The 16,431-nt window shown below is 52.3% G+C and overlaps 1 protein-coding gene across 3 annotated transcripts in view; it reads left to right on the forward strand.

Annotated features, from left to right (window-relative positions):
- Positions 1-16,431, forward strand: part of NECTIN1 (nectin cell adhesion molecule 1) — a 100,471-nt gene that overhangs the window by 58,291 nt on the left and 25,749 nt on the right. Inside the window, exon 6 of one of the 3 annotated variants that reach the window (XM_036397372.2) lies at positions 1,914-8,431. The exons of the other annotated variants lie outside the window; for them this stretch is intronic. Within the exon in view, the coding sequence (XP_036253265.1) occupies positions 1,914-2,455 (542 nt within the window). The 3' untranslated portion in view covers positions 2,456-8,431. Of the gene's footprint in view, positions 1-1,913; positions 8,432-16,431 lie in introns of those variants that run through there. 3 annotated transcript variants of the gene reach the window in all.

The following is a 16,431-nucleotide window of genomic DNA, read 5'->3' on the forward strand; positions in this document are numbered from 1 at the left end:
ACTCAGCCTCCAGGCCTCCCCTGCTCCGTGCACAGCTTTGGGAACTGGGCACCACAGAGGCTGGGACAGCGAGGAGCAGCCCCAGGGGGTGGCTTGGGCAGGGGTAGAGGGAACAGCGTGGATGTTGTGTGGTTGAAGCTGAGCCCTCAGCAGGCAGGACCACGAGGGGATGGACGTGACTGTCCCTGGCTTGCCTGCAGAGAGCTTCTGCATTAACCAGCTGGCTGGGACAGGCCTTCTGTTGATGCAACATGTGGCTTTGGCTTTCCACAGCCCAGCCCTGGCTCCCCGTGCTGCAAGACATGCCCTTGCTGCTTCTCTAAGGCTGTCCTTGGGAAAAAAATGCTGGCTCCTGCCTGCACAGCATCCTGCTCCTCATTCTGGCTGCAGCAGGGACCCTCCATCTGTCCCCCAGCCCACTCTGCCCAGTGGGCTGCTCTCTGTGTGGGTTCAGCCTCGGGAGGCTCTGCTCCAGGCAAGTCAGCACTGCAGAAACCAAGATGCTGTTGTCAGGTTGATGTTTCAGGAAAGGCAGGAATTAATCATCTTCCAGGCACAAAAAAAAGCCTAAAACATTTATGGCTCAGGCCAGCAATTGCTCAAATTCAGTGCCCTTGTCCAAAACCTGCAGCTGTTGCAGCGCCTTCACCTGGGGGAAGCTCCTTTGTCCCTTCTCCCTCAGTGGCTGGGCAAAGCTGTGCCAGCAGGGAATGGAGAGGGGTGGGCAGCAGTCACTGCCTCTCACCCCTTTGGAATCTGCTGCCTGTGAGCCCCCCACAACCCTGGCTGCCTGTGAGCCCCCCACAACCCTGGCTGTGCTCAGGGATGCTGCCTTTGCTGCTGGGTCTGCACCTCTCCTTGGCTGCTGGGGGAAGAAGTGAAGGCCAGGAGGCTCCGGGGTTGGCAGAGAGGCCTTGGAGGTGGGAAAAGCACTGGGAGAGGTCTCATATGTAAAAACAAGGCTGCCACAGGGCATTAAGAGGGCACCTGCTGCCTGAATTAGGAGGCAGAGAAGGGCTGAGACAGCCATGTGGTGTCGGATGCCTGCTGGACACGGATGTTCAACAGGCTCTGAGCTCAGCCAGAGGCTGTACCTGTGCCCAGGAAGGTTGATTGAAGTCCTGGCTCAAACTTTATCTGTGCCAAAGTGTAGGTGTTGAACTGCATGAAAGAGAACAGAGCTGCTTTCTCATCTCTTTCCTTTACCTCCTTTTGAGTTTTTTTTTGGTTTTTTTTTTAAATAGGTCAGGGTAGGAGCAAGATTAGCAGGAGGAGTGGCACTGTGCTGGCCAGGGAAGGGGAAGAAGCAGTGGGAGGGCTGTGTCCTCATGCTGCAGGGTCAGCACAATGGGTGAGGAGCCAGCAGGGCTCTGAGCAGCCACAGGGGACCTGTGGGTGGGGGATCACAAGGTGCTGCTGCCTCGGTTCTAATCTGGGCTGGGCTGGGAGCAGAGGGATGCAGAGCTGGTGGGTCCAACGTGGCGCCTGTCTATGCCCACCCTCGGGTGGGGTTGGGGTTTGCTCCCTGTCAGGAGCACTCTCAGGGGAACTGGAGTTCTGTCAGCTGGTAAAACGCAGCGCGTCCGGACTCAAGACTCAGGTCTGGTGGGATCTGAGCACGCCTGGAGGCACCAGGAGGGCTGGGGAGGGTAAAACCACTGCTTCCAGCCTGCTGGGCTCCTGCATGAGGCTTGGCCAGCTTGGCACGGCACCTTCCCCTTGCTGAGGCAGAGCTGACCCCGTGAGGACACCCCTCTTCCCCTTTCCCCAGTTTTTCCCTTCCCTGTTCCTTACCCTCATCTTCCCACCCCCTCACCCCCCCGCCCCAAACTGGCAATGAGAGCATGGAGGGGAGGGCGCGTTTCCGCATGGTTTGACACTGTTCCCCCTTCCATCTGTCTTTTCCTACCCAGAATTTCCCTACACCCCGTCTCCAATCGATGATCACAAATCCATGGTGCAGCCGAACATCCCCACACCGGTGATTGGGGGCATAGTGGGAGGCGTCTCGCTGGTCCTGCTGGTGGCCGTGGTGCTCTTTGTGGTACTCCGGCGCCGGCGTCACACCTTCAAGGGTGACTACAGCACAAAGAAGCACGTGTACGGCAACGGCTACAGCAAGGCTGGCATCCCACAGCACCACCCCCCCATGGCCCAGAACCTGCAGTACCCCGACGACTCGGACGACGAGAAGAAGCCGGGCCCCTTGGGCGGCAGCACCTACGAGGACGAGGATGAGGATGCGGGAGGAGAGCGCAAGCTGGGCGGCCCCAAAGCCTACGAGGAGGATGCCAAGAGGCCTTACTTCACCGTGGACGAGGGCGAGGCCCACCCCGAACCTTACGACGAGAGGACACTCGGCTTCCAGTACGACCCCGAGCAGCTCGACCTGGCCGAGAACATGGTGTCGCAGAACGACGGCTCTTTTATTTCCAAAAAGGAGTGGTACGTGTAGCTCCACGCCCCTCTGCTGCACTCACACGCACTCACACACACTCACAAATGCTCACCAACGATGCCCTCCCTCCCCTGCATCCCTCCCGCGCACGCCCCGGCCCCGCACAGACTTTTTGGATGCTGGGGGCCAGCGGGGAGGGAGGGTGGCTTTGCTTACGGATCATTTTTTGGGGAGGGGGGGCGGGGCTCGTGCGGGAGGGCGGGCGGGAGGTCGGGTAATTATTTTCTCTCGGTTTTGGTTTTTGGCTTTTTTAATTTCTCTCTTCGACGACTTTCGTCCCCTTCTGTGGTGTTTGTATTGGTCGGTGGCTTAGGTGTTACTCTTTGCTTTAACGACTGTTGCCCAGCCTGTATATTACACTCTGTTTGTGTCTTCATGTCTCAGAGTGCCCTTCCCTCCCCGAGGCTTCCTCCTCCCACTCCCAGCCCCCTGAAACACTGGAAATTTGTTTGTATGTTGTCTTCTTTGTTTGTTTTTTAACCCTGGGAGGGGGGCAGGTGGGCTGTCCGTAGGACAGAGGCCAGGAGAGTTTTATGGCAATGGAAACATAGGTGCCATTATCAGGTGAATGGATTTTGGGGTTTTTTTCCCCCCTAATCACTTTTTTTTTTGGTTTTTTTTTTTGGTGGGGTCTGGGTGACATTCCCATTGCCTGCTGCACACCTGGAGAGAACCACACTCAGTTTTTAATGACTCAATAAAGGAAAATGAGGAGAAAGGGGGGAAAAAAACTACCCTAGACCAAACCCCAGGTGTAGGGGCTGATAGCAGAGCAGGGAAACAAAACTGCCATTTTCCTCCTACGATTTATTATCGCCTGGCTTTTTCATTTTTCCGTCTTTGTTTGAGTGTTCTTTTAAACGAAAGAAAAGGAGTATTTATTGCTGACACTTTTCCCCCCGTGATGGCTCAGAGAAAGGCTGGCTCTTTTTGTTCTTGTTGCTGTTGCTGGTACCAGCCACAGAGCAGTTCAGTGGGGCACCCCTGGGCCGGGCACATCCACTGGGGAAGGGCCCAACCGAGGACACTTTGCTTCCACACATTCACTGCCTTCAGCTCTGCTCTGCACACCCAGGCAGGGCAGGACCAGCCCCTGAGGTTTATTTTATTATACCACTAAGACTTAATTGTCATGTGTTTACACTTTATTTTTTATTTTGGTCAGAGCACGGGGGTGCTCCTCTCTCTCTCTCCTCTCTCTCTCTCTCTCTCTCTCCTAGCAACAACCCCAGCCCGTGGCTGCACCACGTAGGTGGCATTGATTGCCACTTTTCCAATATCACATCCCTCTCCTGAGCACAGGCTTGGCAGACAGGGTAGGAGGGATTGAGCCTGGGGTATTGATCTTTCCCTCCTTGCCTTGAGCCACGGCGTTGTGCTGGGGAGGTTTGGATTGCTGCTATCTCTGCTCTGTGAATAAATGGGATTCCAGACTTCAGGGCCCTCTGTCTCACACCGACCATCTCCAAATTAGATTCACTGGGATTGGGGCTTATTTTTCTTCTTGTGGGTTATTTTTTTTTTTTCTTTTTAAATTTGATGTATAAATAAATCTTTTGTTTGAAAAGAAATCCCCAGTTTTCTGAGCTGTATTATCATGCACATCTAAAAATAGCAGGACTAATTCTCCTCCTGCCTTACCCGCTGGGTTTTGTTCCACAGCAGTTATCCTGCTGCAGAAAGGGAGGAGGCTGGAGAGGCAGACCCACACAGATGAGTCAAGGTCAGATCTCTGATCCAGGCAGCCTCCAAAGCTTTCCTTTCCTGTGAGGTGCTCGGTGCAGACCAGAGCCTGAGCCCTCCCCAGCGTGCCCTGATTGCATTAGTGGGGTAGGGCAGTGGGCAATCCAATTGTAGGGCTGTAATCTCTCTGCTGTTCCTGCCAGCCCCTCAGGCTTCCTGCCTTCTGGCACCACAGCCACATGCCACAGGAAGGCTGCTCTGTGTCCTCTCAGAGCAGGACAGAGATTCCCTGGACAGCCACATGCACAGGAAGGCTGCTCTGTGTCCTCTCAGAGCCAGGACAGGCAGAGATTCCCTGGACAGCCACATGCACAGGAAGGCTGCTCTGTGTCCTCTCAGAGCAGGACAGAGATTCCCTGGACAGCCACATGCACAGGAAGGCTGCTCTGTGTCCTCTCAGAGCCAGGACAGGCAGAGATTCCCTGGACAGCCACATGCACAGGAAGGCTGCTCTGTGTCCTCTCAGGGCCAGGACAGGCAGAGATTCCCTTGGGATTCCTCAGGCTCAACCACCCCACTGCCACCAGGAGCACCCTGCTAACAGGAAAGCCCCCAATAAAGGGAATAAAAACCTCTTAACATCTCTCCAAAGCTCTGATTAGTGATGATTAGGGGTGGGAATGACTTCCCTCCAGTGCCTTGGGAGAGCAGCACACACAGGGCTTTGATTCCCCCAGAGGGAGAGCCTGTAATCTGGCTCAGTGTGTGGTGCAGGGAGAATTCCCAACAAAGTCCATCTCTGGAGTGAATAATCCTTCAGATCTGAGCCCCTGGGAGCAGGATGGTGACAGTGCAACACCAGGCTCTGGGCAGGCATCAGCAGGCACCGGTGAGATCAGTGGCACAGACCCTGCCCTGCAGATTGCCCCAGCACAGGCACACCCTCTGAGGGGGTGGCTTTGGCAGAAAACAATCTTTTCTAAAGTCTGCAGGGTCCAGCAGGGATTCTTCACATTGAGGCCACTGCTCAGGTCTGGGCAATTCCCACCAGGCTGACCCCACAGCTCTGTGTCCTAAAGAGCAAAGGTGCAAAGGTTGGCATGAGGGCCTGGGAGAGGTCAGGGCTGCTCCAAAATTCAGGGACGAGCAAAAGAACCGTAAGAAATCTGCTTTGGGAGTTATTAGCTTGCCTTTGAAGGTGTCATTTTTGGAGCTGTAGCCTCCTTGGCTTATTTATTGCCCATTCACACACTGTCCACTGAGTGAGGGCTCAAAACCCCAATGGGAGCGGGGAAAAGGGAAGGAGAGAGTGGAGCAGTGCTGGATTTCCAAGCTAGAGCCTGTGCACCATTCCCTTCCTGCTGCAGCACTTTTTCCTGCCCGTTTTGCACCAGCCCAAATTTAGGACTTAGCTCAGCCACTTACCTGCTCAGAGTGGTTCAGAAAAGGGGTCAAATGATCATTTTTCATCCAGAACCTGGAGTGGAAGATCCTTAGACAGCATTGCCTGGCACAGCAGTGAGGCACCCTGCGAGTTCAAGGCTCAGTGCTGCATTTCTCTCATCCTTGAGCTCTTCAGCACTGCTCCCCTGGTGCAATTATCACCTCAGCCATGGAGAAGTGCCACCTCTGTGCTGTCATTTGCTTCTTGCTGTCCCTTGCAAGGTCAGCTAGATGGCCAAGAGACTCTTGGGGGGGTAATTAGCTGAGTGATTAGCCATTAATCCATAGCAAGGTGGAAGAGAAAAGAAGTGTGGGGGAAGAAAATCAGATTGATGCTTCATCTGAGAGCTGTTTTTGGTCCAGTAATAGCATCACTGCCTTCTCTGGGTTAAATTGCTCTGAGGGGACCCTTGAAGGGAATTAGATGAGTTTTTCCAGCATCATCAAGCAGAAAGTGATCCCTGTTCCCACCTGAGTGCAGGGGTGAGCTCAGGAGAGAGGCCAAAGTGAAGAACCACCTGCATCCTGCAGGGAGGGAATGGGCTGGGACCGCACAGGGCTCAGCAGCAGGGCCAGCCTGGGCTGCTCTGTGCTCTGCTGATGGTGTCACCTGTCCCTTTGTGCCCCAATGTCCCTCAGAGGGCAGATTTTGCCAGGCTGGAGTGCCACACACGAGCTGGGCCACCTCTCTGGGACCCTCAAATGAAAAATCCCCTGCTTCTCCCACCCCACTTTCATCAGAGGTGCTAAGGAGCTGGAAAATGCCCCCGTGGGACCTGGCAAGGAGCAAGTGGGAGCTTCCAGCTGGGACAGGGAAGCTGTGCACAGCTCCTCTCCATCTCCGTGCTAGGGAGCTGCTGCTGGGCAGGAACTGTCCCATTTCACACCAGTCCCAAACTGGTGTGGCCCTCTGGGTTGGGTTTGTGCCTGGGGAACGCCTTCACCCTGCTGGGGCTGGGGGCCAGTGCCTCATCCCCTCCCCTGGCAGGGACCCCTGGCCAGGAACAGGCACATCAGCCTTTTGTGGTGCTTTTCCCTTTTCCCTCTTCCCTTTTCCCTTTTCCCTTTTTCCCTTTTCCCTTTTCTTTTCCCTTTTCCCAGCCTCATCCTGGATAACAAAGCTCACTGTACCTCAGGGTGGGTGGGGAAGGTGAGCAAGCAGTGAGAGAGGTCAGTGACCCAAAATTCAGGTGAATTTGGGCCAATCCCTCATTTTCTTCCCAGTGTGAATTCAGGGAGCTGTACAAGCAAACAGAGCTGTGTCACAGCCCACAACGAGCCTGTGCTTTATGTACAAAGACACCCCAGCTGTTTCCCTGCTGGGGCTTTTCTCTAGGATTATTCATTGCAATTCACCCTGGTGATGTTATTTTCCCTTATTTAATTACCAGGTTTGTTGATTTTTTTTCCCCCTGTTAAATCATTTTCATTCAAGCAGGGAAAAAAAAAAAAAAAAAACAACTACCTGAAGATTTCCTCATGAAATAAATCAACAAACTGAGATGGTTGCACCAAATTGACTGCAAAGACATGAGGGACAAAGGGAGCCATTTTCCTGATGTTGAGTCAAAAAGAAACACAACAACAGTTCAGCAAAAATCAGGGAGGGTTAGGGAGAGAGAGAGACTCCAAAGATTAATCTCGAGGCAATCAGAGGAGGGAGTGTGATTGGAACAGGGCTGCTGCTCTGCTTGGCTCTGTCCCTCTGCCCTGCTCAAGCTCACACATGCACACACACACACACACACACACGGAGACTTTTGGGGTTTGGGGAGCAGATTAGGTGGAGGGAAAAACCCCATTGCCCTTGTGGGGCTCAGCTGTGTCATTCCTGCAGGCTCTGAGCTTCCCAGTGTGGAAATGGGGTTAATCCCAGCAGGTAAAAACCCAGAAATTTAAACTTTGAAGTTTCCCTCCAGCTTTGCTGCTGCAGCACTGAAGTTTGGGCCCTGTGCAGGCTGTGGGGACAGGGGACACTGCCAGCACGGTGTGGCTGCTGCCTGTTCCTGCCTGTTTTTACTGATGCGGTGTGGCACAGCCCCTCTCCCTGCCCACCCTGCACTCCCTCCATCCCCTCACCCCGAGGAAATCTGCTCCCACTTTGGGCTTTTCCCTTGGAGGAGCAGGGGAGACCTTGGAGGGTGTGAAGGTGCTGGGTCCTTCCCACCCATCCCAAACCCACCCAGAGTGGGGCCAAGGGCAGAGGGGCTGGGGGAGAGCAGGGGGGCTCAGCCCATCAGAGGGAAGGAAAGCCAAGCCTAAAGCTGAGCTTGGATCTGCTCTTGGTGGAGGGACTCTCCTTGAGGGTCTGGATTTTCTTTTCTTTCACCCTTCTCTTTCTTTAAAACATGATTCCTCAGCTTCAGTGATTTTATCTCTCTTTTTCTCTTCATCCTCTGGCTGTAATGATCATTGTGGAATTAAAACTGCAGACAGACAAACAAACAACCCCAACCCCACTTTTTTTTCTTTTATTTCTTTTTTTTCCCTTTTTTTATTTTGTAATCTGTGTTGTAAGTGCTTTTGTAAAAAATAAAAAATAAAAATAATAATAATGTAATGGACTTTCATGATTTCGGTTTGGGGTTTTTTTCTGGGATTTTTGTTTTCTTTTTTTTTGAGGATTTTTGTTTTGTTTTGTTTTGTTTTGTTTTATTTTGTTTTTCATCCTTTGTAATTTGTTCATTTTGAGTCCTGGGTTGGGGAGGGGGGGATATTTTCATGGTTATAATTTGTGTGGGTGGGGTGTTGCATCACCCTTCCTTTTACTTGTATAAAAAAACCAATAGTGGCTGAGCTGTGGAAAAAAAATGTACTTTTTTATAAATAAAGAATTTTAAAAAAAGAGACCTTCTCCTTCTTTCTGGGGCATCTGTGGCTGCGTCATTGTGCACTCAGTGATTGGGAGCTGTGAGGGGAATCACATGGCACCATGGATTTCCAATTATTTGGGATGGAAATATCCCAGGATTTGCAGTGGTTTTTTGGAAATTCCAATTATTCGTATTTGTATTTTGGAAGGGGAGTTGCTTGCAGGTGAAGGCTGAAGGTGAAGGGTTCAGAGATCTCCAGCCATGGGCTGGGAATGACTGCAAACCGTGGAGGTTTTGTGTGGAATTCCTGGACAGCAGATCCAGTGCAGGCTAAAGGAGGCTGGGAGAGCTTCCCTTTGTTGATGTAAACAGTGAAATTCCTTGGCTGAGGCCCAAAGTTAACCTGAGCTTAAAAATAAACGGCTAGAAAAACACAGGGCAGAAAAATCCATCAGGAAACGTGCGAAAAGTTAGGACAAGTGTCTGTGGTGAGGAAGTTCTCACTGCTGGCTGCAGCAGATGGGACAGGCTATTGGAAAAATGTCAATATTTCCCTAGAAATGTGGAATTAGCTGGTGGCAGGGCCAGGATGCAGAGACTCTGGAGGATGGTTTATAGAGCCACACGTGCCTGCCACGGCAATGGGGCTTCAAAACCCTCTGCAGGCTCAGGGGGAGCTCAGGGGGAGTTCAGGGCATGTTGATGACTTGGGAAGGCTGAGCTAGAACAGAGACTGGATGGAGCTAAAGAATAAAGCAAGGATTTATTGGGAGGCCTCATTGGATGCACCTTGAGCAGCACAAGAGCCCAGCCAGGGCTGCACCCAAAATGGCTGCAAAATGAACCCAAGAGGACCAAAATGGTCCCAAAATGAACCCAAGATGAACCAAAATGGTCCCAAAATGCACCTAAGGTGAACCAAAATGGTCCCAAAATGCACGAGCGCTCCCGGGGTCTCTCCCTTGGATCAGTTCTGCTCCATTTGCATCTTGCAGTTCATTGTCCCATTCCAGCTTTAGCCCATGCAGTCCCATCCTTGTTTTTCTCTCTCCAGCCCACGGTGTTTGTGCTCCTGGGCTGAGATTTGGATCATTTGTCCTTGGTGCCCAGCTGGAGCAGGAATTGTTTTGTCTCCCTGCTCTGTGCACAGAGCTCAGCATCCCCTGATGTGAACCCAGACCCACACACTAAAGCAGCACAGAACCTGAAAAATAGAAAAGCCAAAACCTGAGGCATCAATACCCCCCCTTGTCCCTGCCTTGGGAAAGACACTTTGTGCGACAGGAGGCTGCAAAAGAAACCTTGTTCCCAAAGATCCTTGTTCCCAAAGGAAACCTTGTTCTCAAAGAAAGATCCTTGTTCCCAAAGATCCTTGTTCCCAAAGGCCAGGCCTTGGCCAGGGAGGGAGGGACAAGGCGGGCAGGAGATCAGAGGAAACATTTCTGCTGTCCTTGCGCTGCTATCAGCAGCTCCTGTGCCAGCCCTGGGACAGTGGGATGCTCCCTGGGAAGGGTTTTTGCACCCAGCTCAGCACGTGGGTGATGTGCTGGAGGCCTGAACCTAAACCTGAGCCCAAGCCCAGCACAGAGGGAGAGGGATGCTGACCCAAATTGGGATTGGAGCTGGAGGGAGAGGGCAAAAATGCTCAGGATAGGCTGGGGAGGAGCGGTTTGGTCCTTGGGGCTGGTGCCCTGTGTGCAGCCTGGCAGGAGAACCCCCCAGACTCTGCTGCTCACAGAGCCAGGCCTCAGCCACTCTGCCTTGGGGGTTAGAGAGAGCTCTGGGAATGCTTTCCTTGTGGAAAAGGAGGAAGAAACAGGCTCCAAGGTGACCAAGGGGACTTGTGACCACTCTCTGGGCTGTGTCTTTCTCTCCTCTCATTTTCCCCCTCTCATTTTGCCCCGTTAGCCATGGCCCCTGCTGGAGGAGCAGCTTTCCTTCAGGAGTGACCGCAGCTCCTACAGAACCAGCTCCCAGCAGCTGCCTCAGCCTCCTCAGCTGGCTCTGGGGGTGGGGAGGAACAAAAGGAGCCCTGCAGGGCTGGGGCTGAGATGGGCAGAAGGGCAGGAGGGGCTGTCTGGGCTGGGACGAGCCCCTGGGAAATGCTGCTCTGCTTTCCCAGGCCAGGCCCACAGAGTTCAGTGCTGATGGATAAAACCCACAGCCTGGGGCCTCTCCTCAGCAGCTCGGGTTGCACAGGGCTGCAGGCAGCAGGAGCATGCAGAGCCCCCAAGGATTGGGTTTCTTTGGAACCAAGCAGAAACACTCTGGGGACAGGAGTGCCAGCAGTGCCTGATGGGCAATAAAATGGCTTGGATCCTTTCCCCAAGGCACAGATCTGCAGGAGAGCCCAAGAGGGGCTGCAGAGCCCCGAGGAGCAGCACAGGGCGAGGCAGGAGCTGCGTCAGAGCAGGAGGAGGTTTGTGGCTCTGTGTGCGCAGTGCTGAGCGTGATGGGGTTCCCCTCCCTGGCGAATGCAGGTGGAATTTGGGGCTCGAATGTCCCTGGTGGAGGTGCAGGGCCAGGTTCCCATCCTGTGCATTCCCTCACCATGCCCGGCGACTGTGGGGTTTTATTTCTGCTCAAATAAAGGAGTTGGAGAAGGATTTGTGGTGAGACGCAGCTCAGGGCGATCAGGGAATTTCCCAATATCCCTGGAACAGCACCTGGGACTGACACCTTGCACAAGACCCAAAACCAGGGGGATCTCCCAGGGATGCACAGAGCCAGAGCTGGAAGTGCAGGAGCCAAAGGGCTCCAGCAGCCAGAGGAGAAGGTGGGACTGGGAGATGTTAAACCAGCGAGGGGGCACTGGAAACAGGTCAGGTCGCTGAAATATGTGACCTTCAATCCCAAATTCCTTGTGAGGTGAGAGGCAAGCCCTGCTGCAGTTCAGCTCAGAGCACTCAGGGTCACCCAGAGCCCATTAAATCTCCTCCAGCCACTGCTGGGTAAATGGAACCAAGCGAAACTCACAGTGCAGGCTGAATTACTCGTAGCAACAAATATGTTTGATTAGGGTTGGGTTTGGTTTGTTTTTTGGGTTTGGTTTTTTTGTTTTTGGTTTTTTGGTTTTTTTTCATTCTCAAATTATTTGCAATCTCCAGTTTGATTTGTATGAACATATTTGTTGGAGGAAATTGCTTTATGCAAATGGATTCCAGCTGAGGGACCTGTGACACCAGAAGTGCTGCTGAGCCCCAGATGCCCTCAGTGGTGCCTGGCAGAAGGAGAAGGGGGCTGGTTCTCTCCTCCTCCTCCTCCTCCTCCTCCAAACAGGCATTTCACAGCCTTCCCAGACGTGTTTAGAGGCAGCCTGGATTTAGAGAGTATTTGCAGAACAAGGCTCAGCCTGTTAAAAATAAAATAATAATAATAATAAAAAAAAAAAGAATAAAAAATGGATGCGTGTTGCACTGCTGGAATTTCACATCCTAGCAGGCAGAAATCAGAGAGCCAGGTTGATATGTGCACCTGAAATGTAGGGTAAAAATGTTGTGTCACCCTCCAGGGGCTGAATTATTGAAAGGCAGTGATTTATGGATACCTGGCATCCGAGCTGCTCCCTTCACCTCACAGCTGGGGTGAACGTGGCCTCATCTGACTGAGCCAGGCTCAAGGTGAGCTGGGGATGCTCCCTCCTCCACAGATTTCACAACTGCTGGACCAAGCCCAGGTCCTGGCAGGCAGCAGGCAGAGGGTTTTGTCTGAATGGCTGGGAATTTTGGGAGGAAAATGGTTGAATGTGAACAGTGAATTATCTTTTCCTGCCTCTGTGCAGAAGACGCTGTCCTGTGCTTTGCTGGGGAGCTCAGCACTGGCTGAATCCCAGGAGGTGATTAGGGATCAGATCCTGAAGGATCAAAGGGAGCTGTGAGAGGAGAGGGTGGTTCTGGTTTTTGGTGGTTTTCAAGTCCTTTTCCAGCCTCACCCTGAGTCCAGGTGCACCTTCCCTCCCTCCACCCACCCTGAGCCACCCCTCACGCACAGAGGGACTGTGTGGGAGCGTTCCCATCTCTCCCTCATCTCCCTGAGCACCCCAAACTCCTGCCAGCCTGCTTTCCTCAGGGTTTGGAAAAGAAATTTGCCAACTTCACACCTGCCAGGTTTAACTGATTGCCCGTGGAGGGGAGGAGGGAGGAGGGAGAGGAGGAGGGAGAGGAGGAGGGAGTCCGTTCTTATGGCTCTGCTCACCAGGGGAAATTCCTCCCTTCCCCGAGGAATAAATGCTTCATTTCCACCATTCCCCGAGGAATAAATCCCTAAATTCCTCCATCCCCCGAGGAATAAATGCTTCATTTCCAGCCTCACCCCACTGCTGCAGCTCCCAGTCCTCCCAGTGTCACCAGAACAATGCACAGAGGCTTTTTGCTGGCACACAGATCTGTCCGCCCAGGGAGCTGATCCCACCCCAAAATGCTCATCCTGAGGTCCATAATTCCCCCAGTGTGCCCAGTCCAGCTGCTGCCAGCTGTGCTCTGAATGCTGCAGCTGTCTGGGCTTATCAATGGAATGGGAATGGGCTGGGAATGCCAAGCTGGAGTAAACACTGGCCAGCAAAAATGGCATGGGGGGGCTTTGCAACGGGCAGGAATTGTAATTAAACAGAAATTAGTTATTTAAATGGTCACTTCCTGGGGTTTCGTTGGCGTCCGATTAACTGAACTTTTAATTTGCATAAGCAATAAATGTTTAATTATGTTATTAATATATTTGAGTTGAGGAGCTTATGGGGTTTTATAATTGGCATTTAACTAGATAGTTCCAGCATATTAACTGATGTTTTATAGCTCCATGTGAGCTTCTCCAATTATAGCTGACCTAAAAATTTGCTTGGAGGACCTGCCTTGAAAGTGTTACCTGAGCAACAGAATGGGGGGAGGTGAAGGGGAGGGTGTTGGAGCCCGTCCCCAAAAGGAGGGATGTGCACAGGCAGCTTGTTGGAATTCAGGACACCCCTCTGGCTGTCCTGGACCCTGCCAGGGGGCTCAGGGACCCTGGCACAGAGCCCAAGACCCCTGTGCCTTTGATTATGACCCATGGAAAAAATTACCAACCTTAGATGAGGATCTGCAAGCCAGGAAAGTTTGGGTAGAATGACAGTGAAGTTATCACAGGGTGAAAAATCGAGTTTTGGGGTTTTTAGAATGGGGGTTCAGGGGGCAAGATGGAGGAATCTGGGCGTGTCCAGCCTTTCTCCTTCTTCTTCTCCTTGGCCTCCATCTTCTGCTGTGATGGTGGCACTTTGGGATTGGTTTAGAGTAGAAGCTCAGTGTCTAACACAGGTGATGGGTATTGGAAAGTTATTGTAAATATTGTACACGTAGTTTTTAGTATAAAAAGATAACACAGCCCTGAGGGTGTCAGGGTGCCTCTGTCTGACCTGCTGGATGGACCTGGGCAGGGCAGGAGAAAGAATTTTATAGATAAGAAACAATAAACAACCTTGAGAATGAGAACTGAAGAGCTCTGACTCCTTCTTTGACCGCTGGGCTGGGAAAAAGAGACTTTCTGACACATCTCAGGGTCCCTGCGAGCACCTGGAGTCCTGAGAGCAGCTCTGCACCCTCCCCAGAGGCTCTGAGAGCCCCGTGCCGTCCCTGGAGTGTCCCTTCCTCAAGGCCCTGAGTCACAGAGGGGTCACCTCCCCTCTCCTGGCGTCCAGCAGGGGACTGGGCTGGCAGAGGGAGATTTGGAGATGGGGAGGGCTTGTCCTGGGCTAGGGGGTGACCTTGTGACAGCCCAGCTCTGGCAGCTTCTTGTTCAACTCCCAAATCCTGTCAGTCATTCTAAATCTATTTTCCATCCCGTCTCTACACTTGCTTTGATGACATGACTGGTTTAGTAGGCAAAAAAATGACATTGTGTTTGACTGACAAGGCCCATTTCCCGTGACCCTCACAGACTGGCATTGATTATATTCCTCCCTTTTAATTCTTTATTACCTGGAGCCTGTGTTTGCTTTTCCTGTGGTGCCAGGAAACCACCCTGTAGGATTCGAGGCATTCTCTGTGCCCTCCTCCTTTCTGCTGGAATTTAACCTTTCTCAAATTTAACTATTTCAACAAACAGTAAAAAACCAACAGCAGTGAGTTTGGAATCGCCTCAGCTGAGTCTTTCAACCTCTCTGTTTGCTCACAGTAAGTGGAATATCCAAGGAGATGCTGTCCAGGAAGCTCCTCAGCTCTGCCATCCTCAAACACAGGGAAATTCTTTTGTCATCTCAGAAGCCACCAACAAAAGTGTGCCAGTCCCCAGAGACAGATCATGAGCAGCTTTTCAAATCTTGTGCCTTTTCTGGGTCATTCCAGCCCTCTTGACCACATCCACCTGCTGGAGCACCTGTGGAGCAGTGCAGGGGTTTTGTTTGGTCCTGTTGTACCCCCAGGGTAAGCCTGGGTTTTGTACCCATGGCCTGTCCCTCAGCTTCTCTGTGCTGCTCACTGGTTGCTCCCTTTCCTGCTTTTCCATTTGCTCCTTTTCCTGCTTTTCCATTTGCTCCTTTTCCAGCTTTTCCCTTTGCTCCTTTTCCTGCTTTTCCCTTTGCTCCTTTTCCTGCTTTTCCATTTGCTCCCTTTCCTGCTTTTCCATTTGCTCCATGCTGCAGAACTGGGAGCTCCCTGTGTCCAAGCTGAGAAACTCCCAGCTGAATGAGGCTGCATGGCTAATTATTGGTGCTTTTATCATTTATTGGTGTTTTTATCATGTCAGAAGTTAGGTGAGGTGGGAAGGTGTGTGAGAAGACTTTCAGTGCCATTAACAGGAGGGAGAGATCAGGGAAAGGGTCAGGAAGGTGAAGCCTGAGTTGTTTTCTGCACCAGGTCCCTCTCCTGGAGCAGGATTGGGTGGGGACAGCTGGGGACAGCAGGACAGGGATGGTGACAAGGCCTGGAAGGTGTGTGAGGGGCAGGAGGGGAGGCAGCAGCACCAGAGCCACAGGAGCATCCAGCAGCTCCATCCTCACACATCTGGCAGCTCCCTCCCTGCTCCAGGAGGATGGAAAATCACTTTTTGTCTGGGTTGCTGCAGCTCTCAGGGATTTGGGGACAGGAGAGGAGGAATGGGGTGTGAGGAGCAGCCTGGAGCCCTCCCTGCTGCCGCAGCTGCCCGGGCACAGGAGAGGACTGGTGTCACAGACACATTTTCTGAAAAATCCTTTCCTTGGGATTTTTGCTCCTGAGAAGCTGAGAGGCTTCAGGAACAAAATTTAAACAACAATTATCTGCTGCTGTGGAATGCAACAGGGGCATCTGGGATTGGGCTCATGTGGTTGTTTCTAATTAATGGCCAATCACAGCCCAGCTGGCTCGGACTCTCTGTCAGAGCCACAAACCTTTGTTATTAATTCCTTCCTTTTTCTATTCTTAGCCAGCCTTCTGATGAAATCCTTTCTTCTATTCTTTTAGTATAGTTTTAATATAATATCTATCATAAAATAATAAATCAAGCCTTGTGAAACACGGAGTCAGATCCTGGTCTCCTCCCTCATCCTCAGAGCCCTGTGAGCACGGTCACAGCCTTTCCCCCTTTCCCTGCACTCCTGGCCAGGTGACAGGGGAGCAGAGCAGCTCCTCCTCACCCTGAGCTCCATCCTGGCTCCCTGAGCAGGGATGCAAAGGGGAGGGGAGCTCATCCTTTGGAGACATCCAGGACACAGCTGTAAACACCCCCACGGCAGCGGGAGACAAACACGGCCCGGGGCACACGGCCAGGCGGAGTGAGACGCTCCCAGGAGTGCTGCTGGGGATCGTTGAGCAAATTAACTCTATTAACACAAATGATGAGAGTCTGAGCTGCAGTTCCTGTGCCTTCTATCTGACAGAATTCATCTGGTGGCTGCTTGTAATAGCGTGACCTTAATGGACTCATCAAGGGAGCAGGGCTGTATCTCTGGCTGAGCATGGGCTTGGGAGCACGCTGTGCTCTGGGCAGGCTGCTGAGAGCAGGACAGGAGCATCCTGGAGTAATGGGCTGCAGGATCCAGCCCCTCCATCCCTCCAGGAGAGGCAATTTCAAGTGTCATCACCTCCTCGA

The sequence above is a fragment of the Molothrus ater genome, chromosome 22 (genome assembly GCF_012460135.2).
Source record: "Molothrus ater isolate BHLD 08-10-18 breed brown headed cowbird chromosome 22, BPBGC_Mater_1.1, whole genome shotgun sequence".
NCBI lineage: Eukaryota > Metazoa > Chordata > Aves > Passeriformes > Icteridae > Molothrus > Molothrus ater.